At 42.0% G+C, this 18,772-nt stretch overlaps 1 protein-coding gene across 1 annotated transcript; it reads left to right on the plus strand.

The window, feature by feature from the left end:
• The first annotated feature begins 52 nt into the window (after positions 1 to 52).
• On the plus strand, positions 53 to 4,167 carry ccdc174 (coiled-coil domain containing 174). The gene is made up of 11 exons (XM_061785964.1): positions 53 to 219; positions 390 to 497; positions 576 to 676; positions 746 to 804; positions 883 to 1,036; positions 1,138 to 1,233; positions 1,303 to 1,433; positions 1,512 to 1,606; positions 2,141 to 2,285; positions 2,371 to 2,511; positions 3,349 to 4,167. Exons 1-11 carry the CDS (start codon positions 181 to 183, stop codon positions 3,972 to 3,974), a joined length of 1,695 nt encoding a protein of 564 aa, XP_061641948.1. The 5' UTR covers positions 53 to 180; the 3' UTR covers positions 3,975 to 4,167.
• Positions 4,168 to 18,772: the final 14,605 nt, after the last annotated feature.

The following is an 18,772-nucleotide window of genomic DNA, read 5'->3' on the forward strand; positions in this document are numbered from 1 at the left end:
GAATTGACAAAATCGGTTCTAAATGTCAAGTAAAAAGGTTGGGGCAGTCGATCGGCATTACCACTAGTTGGCGGTAATATAAAATTTACCAGCTAAAAAAACCGTAGAAGAAGATCAAAGATAATTTTATACGTTAGTTACGACAAATCTCTCCAAATTTGATGGCGAAAAGATTTTAAAATGGATAAAAAAAGACCATTTGACGTGACTGCCTCTTCGGTAAGTTGTGCTTTTAGTATGCATACTATCGATGTCGCACGACGATTAACGACGCGAGAAACCCAGCTCATGTTAGCAAACATGCTAGTTGGGTAACAATTAAATTGCACTAGTTAAAGTAGCGTCAGAAAGTCTTAATTTGATTATTGAACGCGTATGGTTCCTCATAGCTGGTGGACCTTAAAGCTGAGCTGTACAGAAAGCAGGAACAATTCAAACAGCAGCGACTTGGACAAGAAAGTGCTAGCACTGGACACAAACCAAAACCCAAAGTTAAGGTTGGTTAAATGTAAATTTAAACTTTGCCATGTTAAAACGGGCTGTCTACTGAAGTTGCTGCCGTATCCCCTGTCTAGAAACCAAATGTCTGGGTCAAGCAAAACTCTGGCATTTCGGCAAGAGCTGAGAAAGATGCGGAGCAGCTGGCTGAGGAGCAGAGAAGCTTGGATAATGCAAAGTAAGTTATCAGTACTGAAGTCACGATACAGCACTGAAACCATCATATATGTAATTATTTTCTTATCAGGAGCAAGCTGGAGGAGAAAGCCAAACTGTACGAAGAGATGACAAAAGGAAACTTTCCAGGTCGATTATGAATGACGCGCAACCTATATCTGGTTTAAAATGATGCTTTGTTGAAAATGATATTTAACTTGTTGTCAGATGAAGAAACTGAGGGGTTGTTCCTAGTGGACTTTGCACAGAAGATTCTTGACAAAAGAAGAGAGACGCACTTACAGAAGGACACTGGCAGTGAGGAGGAGGAAACGGGCAGGTTGTCCCCTATGCCTCCTCCTCAGAACCCAGATGAAGAATGGTGATATTCATTTATGTGTTTGACCATGAGTTTGCTTCCATTATTGTACTGATGATCAGGTAAGTCATCAAAACGAAATGTTGTACTTTATTTTTATGAAGGGTGGACTTTGTGGATGCTTTGGGACGATCTCGAAGGTGTATGAAGAAAGACTTGCCAGATTTTATGAAAATGGACCACGAATTCAAGGGAAATGGGTAATCAAATGGGTAAAATATTTTAATAGGCAGTGGATTGTGAGTTGAGTATGTGTTTGTTGTATGTAGAAAAGTCTCCGCTGACTTGCTGTCAGAGGACATGCGCAGAGAGCTGCAAAGACAAGAGTGGGAACGAGAAGAAGAGGAAGCCATGAAGAAGCCAGTTGGACCCATCCACTACGAGGACATCAGGGCTCAAGGTTAGTTCTTGTTGGGGCTCCTCTGGTGGGGGGCGCAAGTCCTTGTCTTCACTTCGGTGCTTTTGTGTCATCTTGCAGAGGCTCGGGAGCTTGGCGTGGGCTACTTTGCCTTCTCTCACGACGAGGAGCACCGCAGAAAGCAGAGGGAGACTCTGGACATGCTCAGGGATCAGGTGAGCCGCTCATCATGGATGTGTGCATTTTATAACTAATGTATCAATGTGTAATGTAAAAAAAACATTACACTATGAAAAAAAAAGTGGTAGGCTACCCACACAGTGGCTGTAATTATTTTTACTAAAACTGGTAGCATGTGCCATGGTAGACATTGTTATCACAAACGCACGACCTGCATAACAGACTTGGCATCTATAAAGCTTGCACTGTACATTATGTCCCAAAAACTGAGAAAGGGAGCAACAGAGCGGGTAATACAAAAGTTATTTTGTGACGTTATTATTAAAGGCCTCAATTATGAATGAGTTGTCTTAGTCATACATTTGACCACTTTAGACCTGCAGATACATTAGTATGCAATTTTCTAAAATTACATTACATTTTTATAAAATATTCACAGTATGCATTGACACCCCCCCCCCCCCCTCCCCCTCCTCCTGTAATGCCTTTACCCTGCCTGCAAAATGCCAGTTGAGTAAGAAAAAAAACCTAGTATGCTCCATTGAAAAACATGATGTCCCATCTTTCAGACGACCGACCAGCGGAGCAAGAGAGAGCGACTGAAAGAGAAGAAGAAGGACATTCTGCAGGCACGGCTGGCCAAAATAAAGCAGAGGAAGCTGAAGGCCAAGGGCGGTATTGTAGAGGAAGAGCAGCTTGAGGAGGAGAATAAAGGTTACAATCCACCACAATGTCAAATTCCGATTTGGTTGTTTCATTTGGTAAAACGTCTGCTTGTGTGATTATGGTGAATTTGTAGACGAGGACGTGCTGGTGCCCTCGCCTCAACCCAGGGATCCACCAGAGGTCAGCAGAGTGAAGAAGGTGGAAGTGGAGATTCAGGAAAGAAGGGACACCAAACCTGGAGTCCCTCATGTCCGAGAGTGGGACAGAGGCAAAGGTACATTTGCGTATTGCTCTTGTTGCATTACAGCGTCCAAAGACACTCACCTAGAGCTGTCACAAGGCATCAAGTCCTTTAGTTGGTTCTGAAAGTAGATTATCATGAACAATAAAAATGTAAAGGAGTCATGGAAACCAAGTTATGGTTAAGAACAAAATACTTTTATATTTAAAAAAAAAAAAAAAAAAGGTCCACGTGCACGCACACACAACAGTTTAAAAAAAAAAAAAAAAAAAGATCTTTATTCACATTGAAACATTTGTCTCAAGTACGTTTTGGCTAATCAGAATCAATGTCAGCTGACTTAATTGTGCATTATGTTGCCATCATTCTCATGTATATTTAAAGTCAGTGCTCGAGAGACAACATGAATGAATATATTTTCTTTAATCATCTGTGTGTGTTGGCTTGTCGCGCTTGCATCATTGCTCAAAATTTATACACGGGTAAAGTGATGACATTATTTGACATGTTCTACAAATAATGTTTAGATACCTGAGGAAATGTTGCTAGTTTCAAATTATATAAACCACAAAGTGTCAGTTTTCCCCTTGACACACGAACATTGAAGACAGTTTTCCAAAACAAAAAAACAACTTTTGCATGTGAACAAATAGCTAAAACGCATAGAAAAATGTGCCTTTTTCTGTGGAAAGGGCATACTATTTATTTATAATTAACAACTCTCGAGCCCCTGCTGTGAAAAGTATTCTGCTGGTTTGGAAAAAAAAAAAAAGACCATCAGAAACAGTCATATAAAAGTTATTAGAGATTTTGCCTCCTGACATTTCAATTCACGTTCTTCCAACTTTTTTTTTTTTTTTTGTATTCAAGAGTCCATGTTTAGTGAGTGGAAAAGCCGGCGCCAGTCAGAGCGAGATTCGGAGTTTGCACCTCCCTCTGCATACTTTACCGACCAGAAGCGCCCAAGACCCGCAAAGACTCAAATACCAGAGAAGAAAAATCCCCAAATGTCTTTCACGTGGGCACAAGTCCCAAGTGGGAGCACTGAAAGCCAGGATGATGATCCACGCCCTCCCCCCACAGCTGCCCCTCCATATCCTTCGCCACCACAAAATCCTCCAACCCAGCCACAGCCTCCGCCCCCATGTCGCCCTCCAGCTCCCCCCGCCAACCTCCAGTACCCCCTTCCTCCTTTTTACCCTCCATTTGCTCCTCCACACTTTATCCACCCAGCTTACCCATTTCCTCACTTTCCCCTACACTACCAAAACCAGTATCCCCCTCAGTGTCCATCCCCAATGCCGAGCCAGTTCCAGCCACAGGTGCCCCACCAACCCACTGTGCCCAACCAGCCCCACCTGCCACCCAAACCCACAGAGCCCAGCCAGCCTGAGGCACCTCCTCAACCAAGTCAGTCTGACCAGGCTCAGCAGCCACCTCAGAGTCCCTCCCAAAGTCTGGACGACATGCTGTCCTTCTATAGGAATGCCACCTGATACCTGTGTGTAGGAAAAGGGGGAAAAAAGCTTATTTCTTATAGGAAATTCACAACAAGGACACACATGAGGAAGCAACTGTATCACCCGCAATGATATTTGGCACACTTTACCCCTCAGGCCTTGCAGGGCTATTGTGAAATATTACACCTCTGTGGTTTAAGTATGTAATAAATAGACAGGTTTGACATGATTGTGATTTGGTTCATTTGGGAGAACACAAATAGAGGAAGACCTCAAATCCACTCTGTAAGTTCCAATACAAGAGCTGTGCCTTGATAGACAAATAATAAAGAATAGTTGCACATCATGGTGAATTATAATCACAGTGAAAAATTAAATCAGTGCTTCAATCAGAACTTACCTTTCCCATCTTTGTAAAGGCAAGATCTTTGTTGTTACGATGATCAAGTGTGGATTTCTGAGATTCTGGGTCGAAATCCTGAATTTGCATGTTTTCCCCATGATTTCTCAGGCTACTCCAGCTTCCTCTCACATTAACATTAAATTGTCAGTACAGCAAGTCAATGTGAATGTGAATGGTTATTTGTCTATGTGCCCTGTGATTGACTTGCGACCAATCCTGGGCATACCTCTCCTCTCGCCTAGAGTCAGCTCGGATCGGCTCCAGCGCACCCACAACCCAAATGATGGCAAGTGTTAGAGAAAATGGATGTGTAGATGGTGTAAGTGTTCCTGATGAGGCCAGTGAGTGTGTGACTATTAAAGCGACAGCCACTAGATGCTGCTGCTATCAAAAAGTTGTTTACAGTACTGCAGTGGTTTAAAACGGGAGCATTTACAGTACATGGAATTAAACTCAGTAGGATATGACAATGATAGTCAAAATCATCATAACGTGCCTTTGTGGCTTCCACAATTTACCCCAAAAAGTTGAGATTTTCCATTGAGCTTAATATTTGTTTTGTTAAGTAGATGTTATGCTGTTAGAAATGCATATTGGTAAAGCTCCCACACTATTTTTATTTGTATTTATTTATTTATTTTATAAGTAACTACAAGCAGACAGTGTACATGCAAACAGCAAACTGTTTGAGTTTGCTGACAAGGTGGACAACAACTGGGTGGGCATTTTGGGCTAATGTTAGTAATTAATGAGCACATGGGAGTCCCTCACCTAGTAACCTTATTCAGTTAACAAGCTGACTGTAATGTATAACAAATATATTTTAAATATCTGAAAGGTTTTTCTTCTTAATATTTCACCATGATGAAGTAAGCATCTTAAGCTTGACAACATCCAACTACACACATTATGATGAAGACTCTAAATTGCCCGTAGGTGTGAATGTGAGTGTGAATGGCTGTTTGTCTATATGTGCCCTGACATTGGCTGTCGACCAGTTCAGGGTGTACCCCGCCTCTTGCCCGAAGATAGCTGGGATAGGCTCCAGCACGCCCGCGACCCTAGTGAGGAAAATGGATGGATGGATGGATATCCCCCGTTTTGAGCCTCCATTGTAGAAAATTCTGTTCGTGATGTCACTAAAAAAATCAGAGGGTTTCTTGAAGGGGCAGTTACCCCATGGAAAACAATTTCAAGTGCATATGTAAAATGCTCAATATGATTATGCAAATGTAATATAGATGATAAATGTTTTATCAAATAAGTTGTTGACAATAAGAAAATGCAAAAATGTGTTTTGGTGTCAGTTAACCACGTATTACACACACTGAAGCAAGCAGAGTGAGTTTGTCAGACATACCAAAATTCTTTACATGCAATGGGAAATAAAAATGGGTATAAAATGAAGGAAACATATTTTAAGAGACATTGTACTGGTAAGTGTGCGTGTTTGGCCACTTATAATAAGACCTCAGTTTCGTTCTACTACATTTTCACGATGATTCCGTGATACTGATGAGGACACCAAAAGAACTTTTGAGTGATATTGCTTAGAAAATTGCACCATATAAACTATACATTTGTCATACCAGCCCCAAAACCTGCAGGCACACCTCCCACTCCACTGCCTGGACTCTAGGTGCCGGGGTGGAGCCCTCCTGGTCCTTGACTGACAAAGCCAGTCGGGTGATAGGGTTTTAAGAGGCAGAGTGAATGTCGATACTTTCTTTTTGTTTTCTAATAAAACCAACAACACCAACCTCCTGCACCACCTTGTCCAAAGCCTCCGCCACCAGGACCGAATCCAGTGCCTGCTCCACCTGGTCTGAATCCAATTCCTGCTCCATCCTGACCCCCAGTCCAGTTCCAGCACCTGTGCCAGTTCCAGCTGCTCCTCCAGCACCAGCAGGTAAGATCACACCTGCACACTGAGTCCATTTTGGAGTCGACTTAGATGACTTAGGAGTTTTCTGCTACTGGGTTCAAGTCTGGCTCAAGAACTTCTTTTCTGGAAGTTAGTTCCTTTCCTCTAGAAAGGTCGGCGGCACGGTGAGCCACTGGTTAGAGCGTCTGCCTCACAGTTCTGAGGACCAGGGTTCAATCCCCGGCCCCGCCTGTGTGGAGTTTGCATGTTCTCCCTGTGCCTGCGTGGGTTTTCTCCGGGCACTCCGGTTTCCTCCCACATCCCAAAAACATGCATGGTAGGTTAATTGAAGACTCTAAATTGCCCGTAGGTGTGAATGTGAGTGGGAATGGTTGTTCGTTAATATGTGTCCTGCGATTGGCTGGCAACCAGTTCAGGGTGTACCCCGCCTCCTGCCCGATGATAGCTGAGATAGGCTCCAGCACGCCCGCAACCCTAGTGAGGAGAAGCGGCTCAGAAAATGCATGGATGGATGGATGGATGGATGATGCATTAGCTTTGATGGTTTTACACTGCCAGTCGGGGAACAATTAGATGGCTACTGTGATGTTAGATGTGGCTCGAATCACAAATGGTGCACCTCTCACTTTTTTTTGTGTGTGATTGTCTCAAAAAAACAAAAAAAGAATTGCCTGCTATTCAACTTCATCATACAACACAATAGAAATGGCACTTTGCAGCCACTACACTCTCACCCATAAACGAACTGATACAGAGGTGACAGTCTGCCATGCACTCAAAAAGCGGCCTGCTGACTGGCCACTTTAGTGCATCTATTAACTTTTATGTAGGGGTGGGGGTCATAGTGACACATTCCCTCCCCACCCTGCCTATCATAGCGCCACCACACTGAGAAATGATGTCAGCGTAGGGACATGTCACTTTAATCCAACCAAGACTTCCTGCTGTTTTCTTAATGGAAAAAAAAAAAAAAAAAAAGACTGTCAGCATACAGAAGCCTCTCGAGACGCAATGTCCGCTGGTATATGTACCGTGGTCATTTTTACACTGTTAATTTAATCATGTTTTGGCAGCGCCAGGTGCGTTGGCACATGTCATATTGACTCTGTTCTGATGACTATTAAATATTAATATAGTGAGGATGAGTGGCACCACCACATATTTTCCCACATCAGTTTGGGAGATTTTGTCATGGGACAATAAAAACAAGGTTGAACTTTTTGGCTATAATTGCAAAAGGTATGTTTGGTGCAAACACAACACTTCTTATCACCAAAAGAGCACCATACCTCATCACAAAAACCTGCGGCAGCATCCCATAACACAGAAAAAGCAAAAAACACTTGTGGAGATAATCTTTTACAGAAACATATTTTTCCAGAAAATTTGATAGAAACCCAAATTGTATGACTTTTTGGGGCGTCTGACTTGAATGAAGTATCTTGAAAACTGCGTATGACTGTTGAGTCCCTTACAAATATACTCAAACCTGATATCAAAACTATTGGCTTCCTTTAAGAGACCATCTCTTAATATCCCGGGGCGCTTGTGTAAATGTGTTTGTTGCCTCAATATGCTTGATTTAACCAGTTGAGTTTTAATGACCTATTATCCCTAATGACACTCTCAGTATACGCTCCACTTGTTTTTATGTTCATGGCATGCAATTCGAAGAGGAATCCAAAAACCTCATAATGTATTTTTGTCTTCAATTGGCTGCTTTATAAAATTGCTTTTGTTCTCTGTGTTGATACAGGTTGCTCAGGTAACTTCCCTAAGGTTAACAATTGACGGCTTTGATTTCCACTTTCAGTTTGTTAAGTTCACTTCCTGTTCGGGCCATTAAAGTGCAGCATCGTAAAAATGCCCTCAGGCTCAATTAAAAAACCCCCACCGTTGAGGGCCTTGTTTGAGCGTGAACCATGACCAAAGTGTCCTTAAAATCAGTTAAACAACATATTTTTAACAGGTAATGTGTTTACGTTATTGTCCCATAGTGAAATTTAACATTTACAGTGACACCTTTTTATTATTGCTCTACATTAAAATATAGCAATTTATGACCATTTATAGATCATGTCTCATGGGTTATTGAACTGAATTGAAGAGCTAAAGTTGAAGAAGGATTCATCAAAGCTATTCATTCACTAGAATTATGTGTGAACACAACTTAATGCAACAAATCAGGTTGTCCAAATTATCAAACACACTTGAAACCATGATACACAATGCAAAAAATTACTTCATCCTCAGTGCATTTCAAGTCCATTAATAATACAGTCTGCATTTTGTAGTCCAATAAGAAATGGTGGAAAGTAAATAAAACTGTTCCAAGGTCAAACTTTAAAACCTTTATTAAATGCGTAGCTGATGTTTTTACATTCTTATAAGTGTAAGAGTAAGTTAACCAGTTTCATTACCATTACGACCGGGGTGGAGCTTGACCTGTTGTCAACGATTTACACCATTATTTAATTTTACACTTGATGTGTGGCCAGGCGCTCCAAAGACCCAACTATGTGTATACAGGCAATGCAAAAGTCTGTTTTCATAATATGTCCCCTTTAACTTAAATGGTGAATGTGTAATATAATATTGGTGATTCAAGTTGCAGATGTGCCTCACACGACATGCCACAAAACATTCTGCATTAACTTTGACACAAACCGATGACTCCGATGGTCAATTTATGTTCTTCAGGTTTTAAATTTTGTGTAACTTTAAAGCAATATTTCTTCCTTTTACATCCTTTGAGACATTCAATTTTACAGATTTTGTTTTAAAATAGAAAGAGAATAATCCTTTATTAGTCCCACAATGGCGGCATGGTGGACGACTGGTTAGAGTGTCTACCTCACAGTTCTGAATTGAACTGAATTTATTACTGAATTGTTGAGATATATCTTAAAACTCTTTTTTTTGGGCGGGGCTAAAACGGGGTCACTCTGACATCACCATCAGGGAACAGCACTATACAAGTAACAAATGCCGTGTGTGGCTATTCGTCGGAATTGCTTAATTACTCAGTAATAATATCATGGCCTATTTCTAGCACCACTAGATCCTGCTTTTAGCCATCAAGTTATGCCTGCAAACCGAAAATTGCATCTTCCCTGAAGTGTTTTGTATTATTGGGGCTAGTGTCTCTGTTGCGGTGACTCGCGTGCAGCTCATGCAGCCAGCCGACGGCAAGTTAGACAAATCCACTGCAAAGTGGCCTGCTACTAGCGGCTAGGCTAGTACATATTAGCTGCTAGTGGGCTTGTGGACCGGCGTTGGCTCCGCCCAATACTCCGCAGCCTTGCTTCATGCGCCGCGTGTAGATCCACACAACCGAGACACTTATGGGAAAGTTAACTGTTTATTATGTTCGCTAGCCCGCGAGCTAAAGAGCTAAGAGGCTTGATTAACCGGGATGGGGTCTTTTAATACGTCAGCGCCTCCCTCTGAGTTGGTGTATGTGGGTCTCCCCACACAACAGAAACATGGGAAAGTTAACTGTTTATTAAGCAACCGTAACCACAGCAGCACACAGCGTACGAGTGAACATATTTGATTGTCATTCACTGGAACACACCCACACAGCACACAATCCTGCAGCTCGAGGGCGAGCCTTATTTTTCATGATTTCAGAGCCTTATTTTACATACATGCTGATTTTTTTTTTTTTTTAATTCATTCAATTTTGGCAGGCTTATTAAAAACACTCTTCTCTGTGGCGTGTGAAATTTACGAGATATTTTTTGGCCTCTTTGGTGCATCTTTAACATGGATTGCTTGCACTTCCCACCCTAAAAGAATAGATATGAATGAATGCAATGGAAGAGTAACTTTGAAAAAAAAGTGTTAGAAATGCCACAGCATGTTTCATGTCCATGTGAGAGGTGTGGAGCTGTGTGTGAAGTCTCCAGCGTGGCGTATATGCAGTGGTGCCCCCCCCCCCCCCCTTCCTTCCTCTTCCAAGACATTAGCCGGTCAGTGTTGACACCGCATGGACGCTCCTAACGGCCTCGTCATTTGCGCTCGTGTGCAAAGGGGAGCTGAAGAAAAAAGGAATTCAAGTGACATGTGGTTGTGTTTGCTGGAAAGTGCCCAGCATGCTCGCTGCCTGCTGTGAACAGATGCAGCAACGAGTCCTCTAAGTATTCTTTGACATCAAGCCTGATTCTGCACGTCAGACCTCCGGGGGTCCTTTCTTTTATATGAACTAATTACTTACACAGTACTGGTCTTGAAACGACACACTTTTTGGACACATGGGGGTCAGTGAACTTCTAGTATATTGCTGGGGTTCCACATCGCTAGACTTCATTTCAGCCAGTATCAAACGGTCAAATCTGTGTATGTTTTGGGTTTTTCTTTGAATTTTAATGTCACTTTTTCAGAAATGTACTGCGACGTTAACAGCCCCGTATGCCGAGTGGTGTCCGAGTTGTTGTGCTGGGCGTTGGTGAGCAGTGTTATGATGAGTTGGAGAGGATGGCAACAAAAGTGGTTCGGTTTTGATGATTGCTTGCTACTCTACGGTACGTGTTTTTTGGTGCATTGATAAGACTCTCAGGTGGCATACACTGCTCACAAAAAGTTAGTGAAATTTCCGGATGAACCTAAAATGCGCTACTTTGGGTTTTCTTCGGGTACTTCAACTTCCTCCCACATTCTAAAAACATGCTTCTTAGGCTAAATGAAGACTAAATTGTCTGTAAGTGTGAATGGTTGTTTGTTTATATGTGCCCTGCGATTGGCTGACGACCAGTTCGGGGTGTGACTTGCCTCTCGCACAAAGTCAGCTAGGATTGGCTTCAGCTCACTCGTGAGTCGTGACCTTAATGAGGACAAACACTATAAAAAGCAGATAGAATATTAGACTGAGCTGTTGCAAAGGAGAAAATGATGTCTCTTGGCAGTTCTGATGTCACTCTTGCATGCTCCACTTTGGCATGGCCGTTATTGATTGGTACGCGCGTGCTCCAAATGGACCGCTTGCTTCACATTGTGTCCTTACAAGATTCATCTTCCCTCTAAAACTGTCTGTTCCTATTTGTTATGGATGAAGCTGTTTTACTGCATTTTGTCAAACTAAACCTTTGAAACACACTCCACTGTGCAATCCGAATAGAATTCAAACTTCCTCAGTGAGTATCTAAAGGATTATATACTTTATACAGTAAAATGTTGTTCTTGTGTGATGTGTTGTATGCCAATAAATATTGTCATTACATGTTTACAAGAGATTAATGGCGGTGCCACGTTCACTTAAATACTGTCACTTAAATCAGTTGTGATGAGTAATTGGCCAAAAGTCAAAGCTAATGAATAAATTCTCATATTAACGTTGTGTGCTTTGTTTATGGACCGTGGTGTGTGTGCATACATAACTGCTTGGTGCCTGTTAGAGTAGAGGAAAAACACAATTACTTCTACTGTACATCAAGTTCTTCCAGAAAACAAAGGGTATTTTCTTGTACGTCATGCTGTCTATCTGACTTTTTTTTTTATTTTTTATTTAATTTTTTTTTTTTTAAACATTTTTCCTTTGTAAGACTGCCATAGTACACATGACATGACAGAGCACAAACAACCTCCCAGCTGTGTTTTCTTTCTGTGAAGGCCAACTAAATTTACACTGTTGTTTTTTAAGGTTCATAATGGTTTGGTAAGTTAACGTCAGCAGTATTTCAGTAAACAGTACTTACACAGTACACCTTAAACAGTCCATCTGTTTTTTGTTGTTGTTTTTTGTGGCGCTTCCTTCTCTCCAGCTAAGCTCAAAGGAGACACATGCATTTTTTCTGAAATTTAAAGCAGTTCCCTGGGGCCTCATGTACAGAGACTTGCGTAGATTTCCTACTGAAACATGGCGTACGCTCAAATCCAGAAAACGTCGTACGCACAAAAATATCCAGATGTATGAATCTATGGATACGCATGAATCCAAGCACATTTCCTTTGTACATCCCATTCAACGTGGAAATGAGCGCAGGTTGGAGTAGCCAACAACTGTATAATCGAGCTAGAAACCAGCTGACTCAAAAAATTAACATTGCAAAGAGAAACTATGCATCAAAGTTGGAAAAACAGTTTAGCGCTAACGACTCTAAATCAGTCTGGCATGCATTACAATCGCTGACCAATTACAAGCGACGATCACCCCAAGCTGAGAACAATAGCACACTAGCCAACGACTTGAATACCTTCTACTACAGATTTGAAAAGGACACTTTCACACCCCACACCCACACAGCCACATCAGCGACCACAATCACACCTGTGACTTTAAACAACAAAAGATTAACAGCATGTCCGCATCCTGCCTCAAAGTCTGCGCGGACCAGCTCGCTCCAGTCTTCACACAGATCTTCAATAGATCTCTGGAACTGTGCGAAGTACCATCCTGTTTCAAACGCTCCACCATCATTCCAGTCCCCAAGAAACCTACAATCTCGGGTCTGAATGACTACAGGCCTGTCGCCTTGACATCTGTGGTCATGAAGTCCTTTGAAAGTCTCGTGCTGGACCACCTCAAGAGCATCACAGGTCCCCTGCTGCATCCCCTGCAGTTTGCCTACCGAGCGAACAGGTCTGCGGATGATGCCGTCAACATGGGACCGCACTTCATCCTAGAACACCTCGACAGTGCAGGGACCTACGCGAGGATCCTGTTTGTGGACTTCAGCTCAGCGTTCAACACCATCATCACTGAACTCCTTTCCTCCAAGCTTCTCCAACTCAGCGTCTCGCCTGCCATCTGCCAGTGGATTTACAGCTTCCTGACGGGCAGGACACAGCAGGTGAGACTGGGGGAGGCCACCTCATCCACACGCAGCATCAGCACTGGGGCACCCCAAGGTTGTGTCCTCTCTCCGCTGGTCTTCTCTCTCTACACAAACGACTGCACCTCAGTGCACCCGGCCCTCAAACTCCTGAAGTTTGCAGATGACACCACAGTCATCGGCCTCATCAAAGATGGTGACGAGTCTGCATATCGACAGGAAGTGGAGCGGCTGGAGCTGTGGTGCGGCCGACACAACCTGGAGCTCAAGACTGTAGAGATGATTGTGGACTTCAGGAGGCATCCTTCGCCACAGCTGCCCCTCACGTTGTCCAGCTGCCTTGTGTGAACCGTCGAGACCTTCAAGTTCCTGGGAATTACAGTCTCTCTGAAGTGGGCGATCAACATCAACTCCGTCCTCAAAAAGGCCCAGCAGAGGATGTACTTCCTGCGGCTTCTGAGAAAGCACGGCCTGTCACAGGAGCTGCTGAGGCAGTTCTACACAGCGGTCATCGAATCAGTCCGGTGTTCTTCCATCACAATCTGGTTTGGTGCTGCTACAAAAAATTATAAACTCCGACTGCAACGGACAATCAAAACTGCTGAAAAGATTGTCGGTACCGTTCTACCCATCCTTGAGGACTTGCACGGTGCCAGAAAGAAGACAAGAACGTGCAAAATCTTCTCTGACCCTCCACATTCCGGTTACCAGTTCTTCCAGCTCCTTCCGTACTCCGTAGGCGCTACCGATCAATGCAAACTAGAACTAGCAGACATTCCAACAGCTTCTTCCCTCTTGCAATCAACTTCTTAAACAGCTAACCTACAATTCCATTGCAACATGCTGCCAATTTGTTTTGTCTTGAGTTTGTTGTCACATTTATGTGGGGCCAATTATACATTACTCGCGCACTCACTGTAGTAGTCTCGCCACGCTGCACTATTTGCATATCTGTTGTTGACCAATACTGGCCACTCATGCCAGAGTAGCATCTGCTCCATTTGCACACTGATTGAGCAGTATCTGCAACATTTTCACAATAGACATTGTCCCAAATTATCCCGCTACAAGTCACTTTGAACTGCATACACTCCTTGAAGTATCGGCGCTCTATGCACAATTGTCATTGCACTGGACTATTGCTATATTAGTCATTCAAACTGCTCTAAGTGCTAGAGGACTAGAGCATCTTTTTGCACAATTGTCAAAAAATAATAATAATAATTGTACCAGCATTACCAGATAACTAGCAACCCTTTATTGCTCAGTGACTGTTTTTTGTCAATGTCTTTATGTCTCAAAGGTGTCTGTTGTCGTACTCGAGCGGCTCCAACTACCGGAGACAATTTCCTTGTGTGTTTTTTGGACATACTTGGCAAATAAAGATGATTCTGAACTCCTCCCTGTCCACGCCTACATTTAAATATGCAGATCATATTAAAATGAACCCTGCATCTGAGATCCCGATCTCTGCATGATCAGAAAAAAAGAAAATGAGCAAGGTAATGAAGACATTTTTTTTTTTCTGAATGTGAAGTTGCTCAATGAAGTGGTTGCACGCAAGAAAATCGTCTTTTGGCACGCTGTCCTCCGGCGTTAACAACAAGCGAAAGAGGAGTGAGTGGCACAGCGTGTGTGCGGATGTCAATGCTCTTGAGTCAGAACAGCACACACAAAAAAAAGAAGTGGTCAGACATTAAGGTGGATGTGAAGCAGAGGACAGCTGCCACCGCCAAAGTGTGGCCAAAACAGACGGAACAACTGGCACGGAGGCCCTCACCCTGTTCGAGGAGAGAATCGCTGCAATCGTGGGTGACACTGCTCTCTCAGCGGTGATGGGAGGACGTGGCTGACTGATTACCCCCAAGGTAAATACCATTTATATTTATAACTCACAACAAATGTGTTCATACAGTAACCTACACTCAGCCCTATGAGAGAAAGGTTAATGCATAAATGTATGTATGGTAGTTGTAAAAAACTTTTGAATTCAAATAGAAGCACATCAGCATTTGTGATGTGCAGATTTATGATAACAGTTTCCCAGCATCACCTCTAAGTGTCGCCGACGCACCAAAAGCTGTAGAAACGTGCGTACGCCAGCCATGCAGTTGGTGTGAGGCACCGCACATTTTCACGGTCATTGATACATCTGACCTTTGCCATGAAAAAGAACGTACGCCACGTTTTTGTGCGTACGCACCTTTTGTACACGAGGCCCCAGGTGTCTTGAACATTCTTCAATGAAAATACACAAAGGATAAGTAATTATAATTAATAACTAGAGCTTCGAGCAGCTATAATCAGGCCCTTGAGGAACAATGCTTCCTTGTTTTCTTGTTTCCTTCATTCCTTGTTCCCTTGTTTCTTTCCTTCCTTGTTTCCTTGATTCCTTCCTTGTTGTTTCCTTCCTTCTTACCTTCCTCGTTTCCTTGTTTCCTCATTTCCTTGTTTCAGTGTTTCATTTCCTTGCTTCCTCCTTTCCTTTTTTCCTCGTTTCCTTGTTGCCTTGTTTCCTCGTTTCCTTGTTTCCTCGTTTCCTCATTTCCTTGTTTCCTCATTTCTTTGTTTCCTTGTTTCGTAGGCGTAGGTGCTACGTAGCGCAAATAGGTCTTTGATGAACTGTCACCATGTTCTGTTTTCGGCGACCTCAGAAAAGCTACGGTTGAAGAGCTCCCACTGGCATAAAGAATATCGGACAAAAAAACTTTTGATAACTTTTAATGTCCCAGCTGTTGCGATGGTACTGATCAAGTTTGAAGTCAATCGGAAGAAATCTCGCAGGTCACTGCTTGGGCCCTAATAATAAAAATAATTTCTACAGATACAATAGGGACCTAATTATTTCTATATAAACATTATAAAGTCAAGTTTAATCATATGTTCCCTTTAAAGTAAGCCCACAGGGGTTCATTCTGATGATCTTTTAAGGTGGCGCACCAATCCTACTTCCACCCTCCCTGCTCCAGTTTGAGTGAAAAACAGCAAAACAGTGACAGGAAGGAGTATATCAAGATGGAGTTCCTTTTTTAAGCCTCTCTTATTGTTTAACCTCCGAGCAGCAGAGAGGAGGACACACGCTCCTTCCTCGCCTGACGCAAACAGGAGACACGGAGAGAGACCGACCACCAACTAATTGTCTGAAAGCCACCCTGATTGATTGTTTGACACGTGTGACACACTTTAGGCCAGTGATTCCCAACATTTATTTAGCCAAGGCAGATATTTTACCTTCCAAAAATCTCACGGCACACCACCAAACAAAAATGTCACAAGTCAATTATATACTTTCTGCCATAATTTATTTGTTCTGTTTGTCACTATACATCGCTGGCATAAATAGATGAACAAAAACATTGTTAGAAAATATTGTTTTATATATATATATATATATATATATAATTTCTTGTAAATAAATAATTTTCTGACCCGTTAAGTGACATTTGATAATTTACTATTGCACACCTGAAAAGCTCTCATGCCACACTAATGTGCCACGGAACACTGGTTGAGAATCAATGCTTTAGGTACACTTGCATCAATACAAAAGTTATAACAAAAATAGCAAAAAATATACTGCCTTTACAGAAATGGTAACCCTCTCTTTTGTTTGTCACTATCAGAGAGCTATTCATAAAACAACACAGAGGAAACCTTACAGTAGAACTCTTCCGAAATGGAACAATTTGAAGTTTAACTCAAATTATCTGGAAAAATATCAACAAAATAAATGAATGTGGTTTGACCACTCAGTACAATAATTAATGATATATCAATTACAAACAGTACTACCGTACAATAATTTTGATTAAGTAAATGCTAACATAAATAGCATGTAGCTGAAAGCATATTTACTAATTACCAGCATAAAAATGATCATACAAGACATACATTTTACTGTGCTGAATACATAACCAACAATGTTGACTCTTAATTTCTTAAACAATAGTAAAACCACCAAAAAGCTTAAGATGTATTCTTTAAGGCTGCGTGCTGACTCGACAGACACGCAACTTACAGTAGAATATAAAAAGTCTACACACCCCTGTTCAAATGGCAGGTTTTTGTGATCTTAAAAAAATTCAAGAACCTTTTCCACCTTAATGTTATTTATAATCATTCATCAAATAATGATAAATTTGACCAATGTTTAAAATACACTAAAGGAAAACCACAAATTCTGTAAAAAGAAGCACCCAGAAGAATAAATCATTGTCATATAAATCACCATACTATAAATGCCCCAAATTGTATTGAAACTTCAACTCACTCTCCTGAAAAACGACAACATTTGTGTTAGCGCATTCTAGTTCTCAGTGGCTCAAGTGGCTAAAATGGCTTTTAGAGGTTTTCACACGACATAGAGGGTGTAGCACCATTTATTGCTATGGCATGCACTTTTTTTCTTTTGTTTCAGTACACAGTGGTTAACTCCTATGTATACTAGTTTGCCAGTTGAGAATGATCAGAGAAAGTTTGTTTTTCCTCCAAAGGTTTGTCTGTTAATGTAGCCTTGCTGATGATTCCATAAACTGAAGGCAAAACGTTAACTGTTTCATCATAATATTGGGAAGGTTAGTCTAGTATTCACACAGTGTGCAGGCCAAATGAGGTGGTGGAGCTGTTAATACAGTATCTACAAAAAAAGATGACAACGTCACTGGTGGGTTTGCACTTGTTCACGCTGCCGCAGGAAGTACTTCCTCTGTTTCCTGTTCCTCTTTGGAGTGAAGACTGTTCCCAGAGAGGGTATATTCTCACTGTTCTGTTTAAAGGATCACAGCCAACTGGACTGTGTGCAAGGCTTTGCGTTGCCATGTCTTCGCAGCTTGTTAGAATATAATAGGATCATACACAAACAAGCAAGCACGAAAGCATGAAAAGGTTACCTCTTCTTTGGGTTTGTGCTTAAAGGAGGTGAATTGAAATGGCAATTTCTCTCAGAAATACCAAGGGGAAATACCAAAGAAAAAGTAGTAAAGTAAAGTAATGTCAAGTAACTTCCAACTGCAAAGGAGAATCACTGGTACGAATGAAGGCGTTCAAGTTCTCATATCGTGAGGGAGGGTGGACTCATACCAGCGTCAAAAAAAGTGAACTGTTGAAAAACAGTTTAACGCAGTAGCTCCACAACTGAGTACTGTACGATATAGTTCTCAGTCTTTGCACATTTTCAGCAATTCTTGTCAAACATCGATCCGTCCCATTTTCCGTACCGCTTATCCTCACTAGGGTCGCGGCACTGCTGGAGCCTATCCCAGCTGGCTCTGGGCGAGAGGCGGGGTACATCCTGAACTGCCCGCCAGCCAATCGCAGATTTTCAAACATGTATTAGGAAACAAATCTTTGAATTCACTTTAATTCAATTCAGCTGTCATTACATACTGATAGAATTATTGGCTTGGTATAAAAACACAATGATTGCACCAACCAATGGGGGTCAAAAGTGGAGCCTCGTTATGACTGTCAATAAGCCCACCACTGACATTGCTGTTTAAGGCCACAGTGAAGGATTATTGCATTTGCAGGGTTTTAACCGACTTGTGCTGATTCATATGTGACTACTGTGTAATTTGTTAGGGAGCCATTGGGAATGGTTTCATTTGTTTCAACCACAATACATACTGTAAGTTAAAAAAAACAAAAAAACAATGTGCCTGACTTCACTGCCGGTGAGCCACAACTGCATTTCGGGCTGTTTACATGTGAATGTCATGTCTATAAGGATGTGAGGTTTGCTTGTACAGGAAACAGGGAGAGCAGCTTCCTGTTA

Source organism: Phyllopteryx taeniolatus, chromosome 9, assembly GCF_024500385.1.
Source record: "Phyllopteryx taeniolatus isolate TA_2022b chromosome 9, UOR_Ptae_1.2, whole genome shotgun sequence".
Classification (NCBI taxonomy): domain Eukaryota; kingdom Metazoa; phylum Chordata; class Actinopteri; order Syngnathiformes; family Syngnathidae; genus Phyllopteryx; species Phyllopteryx taeniolatus.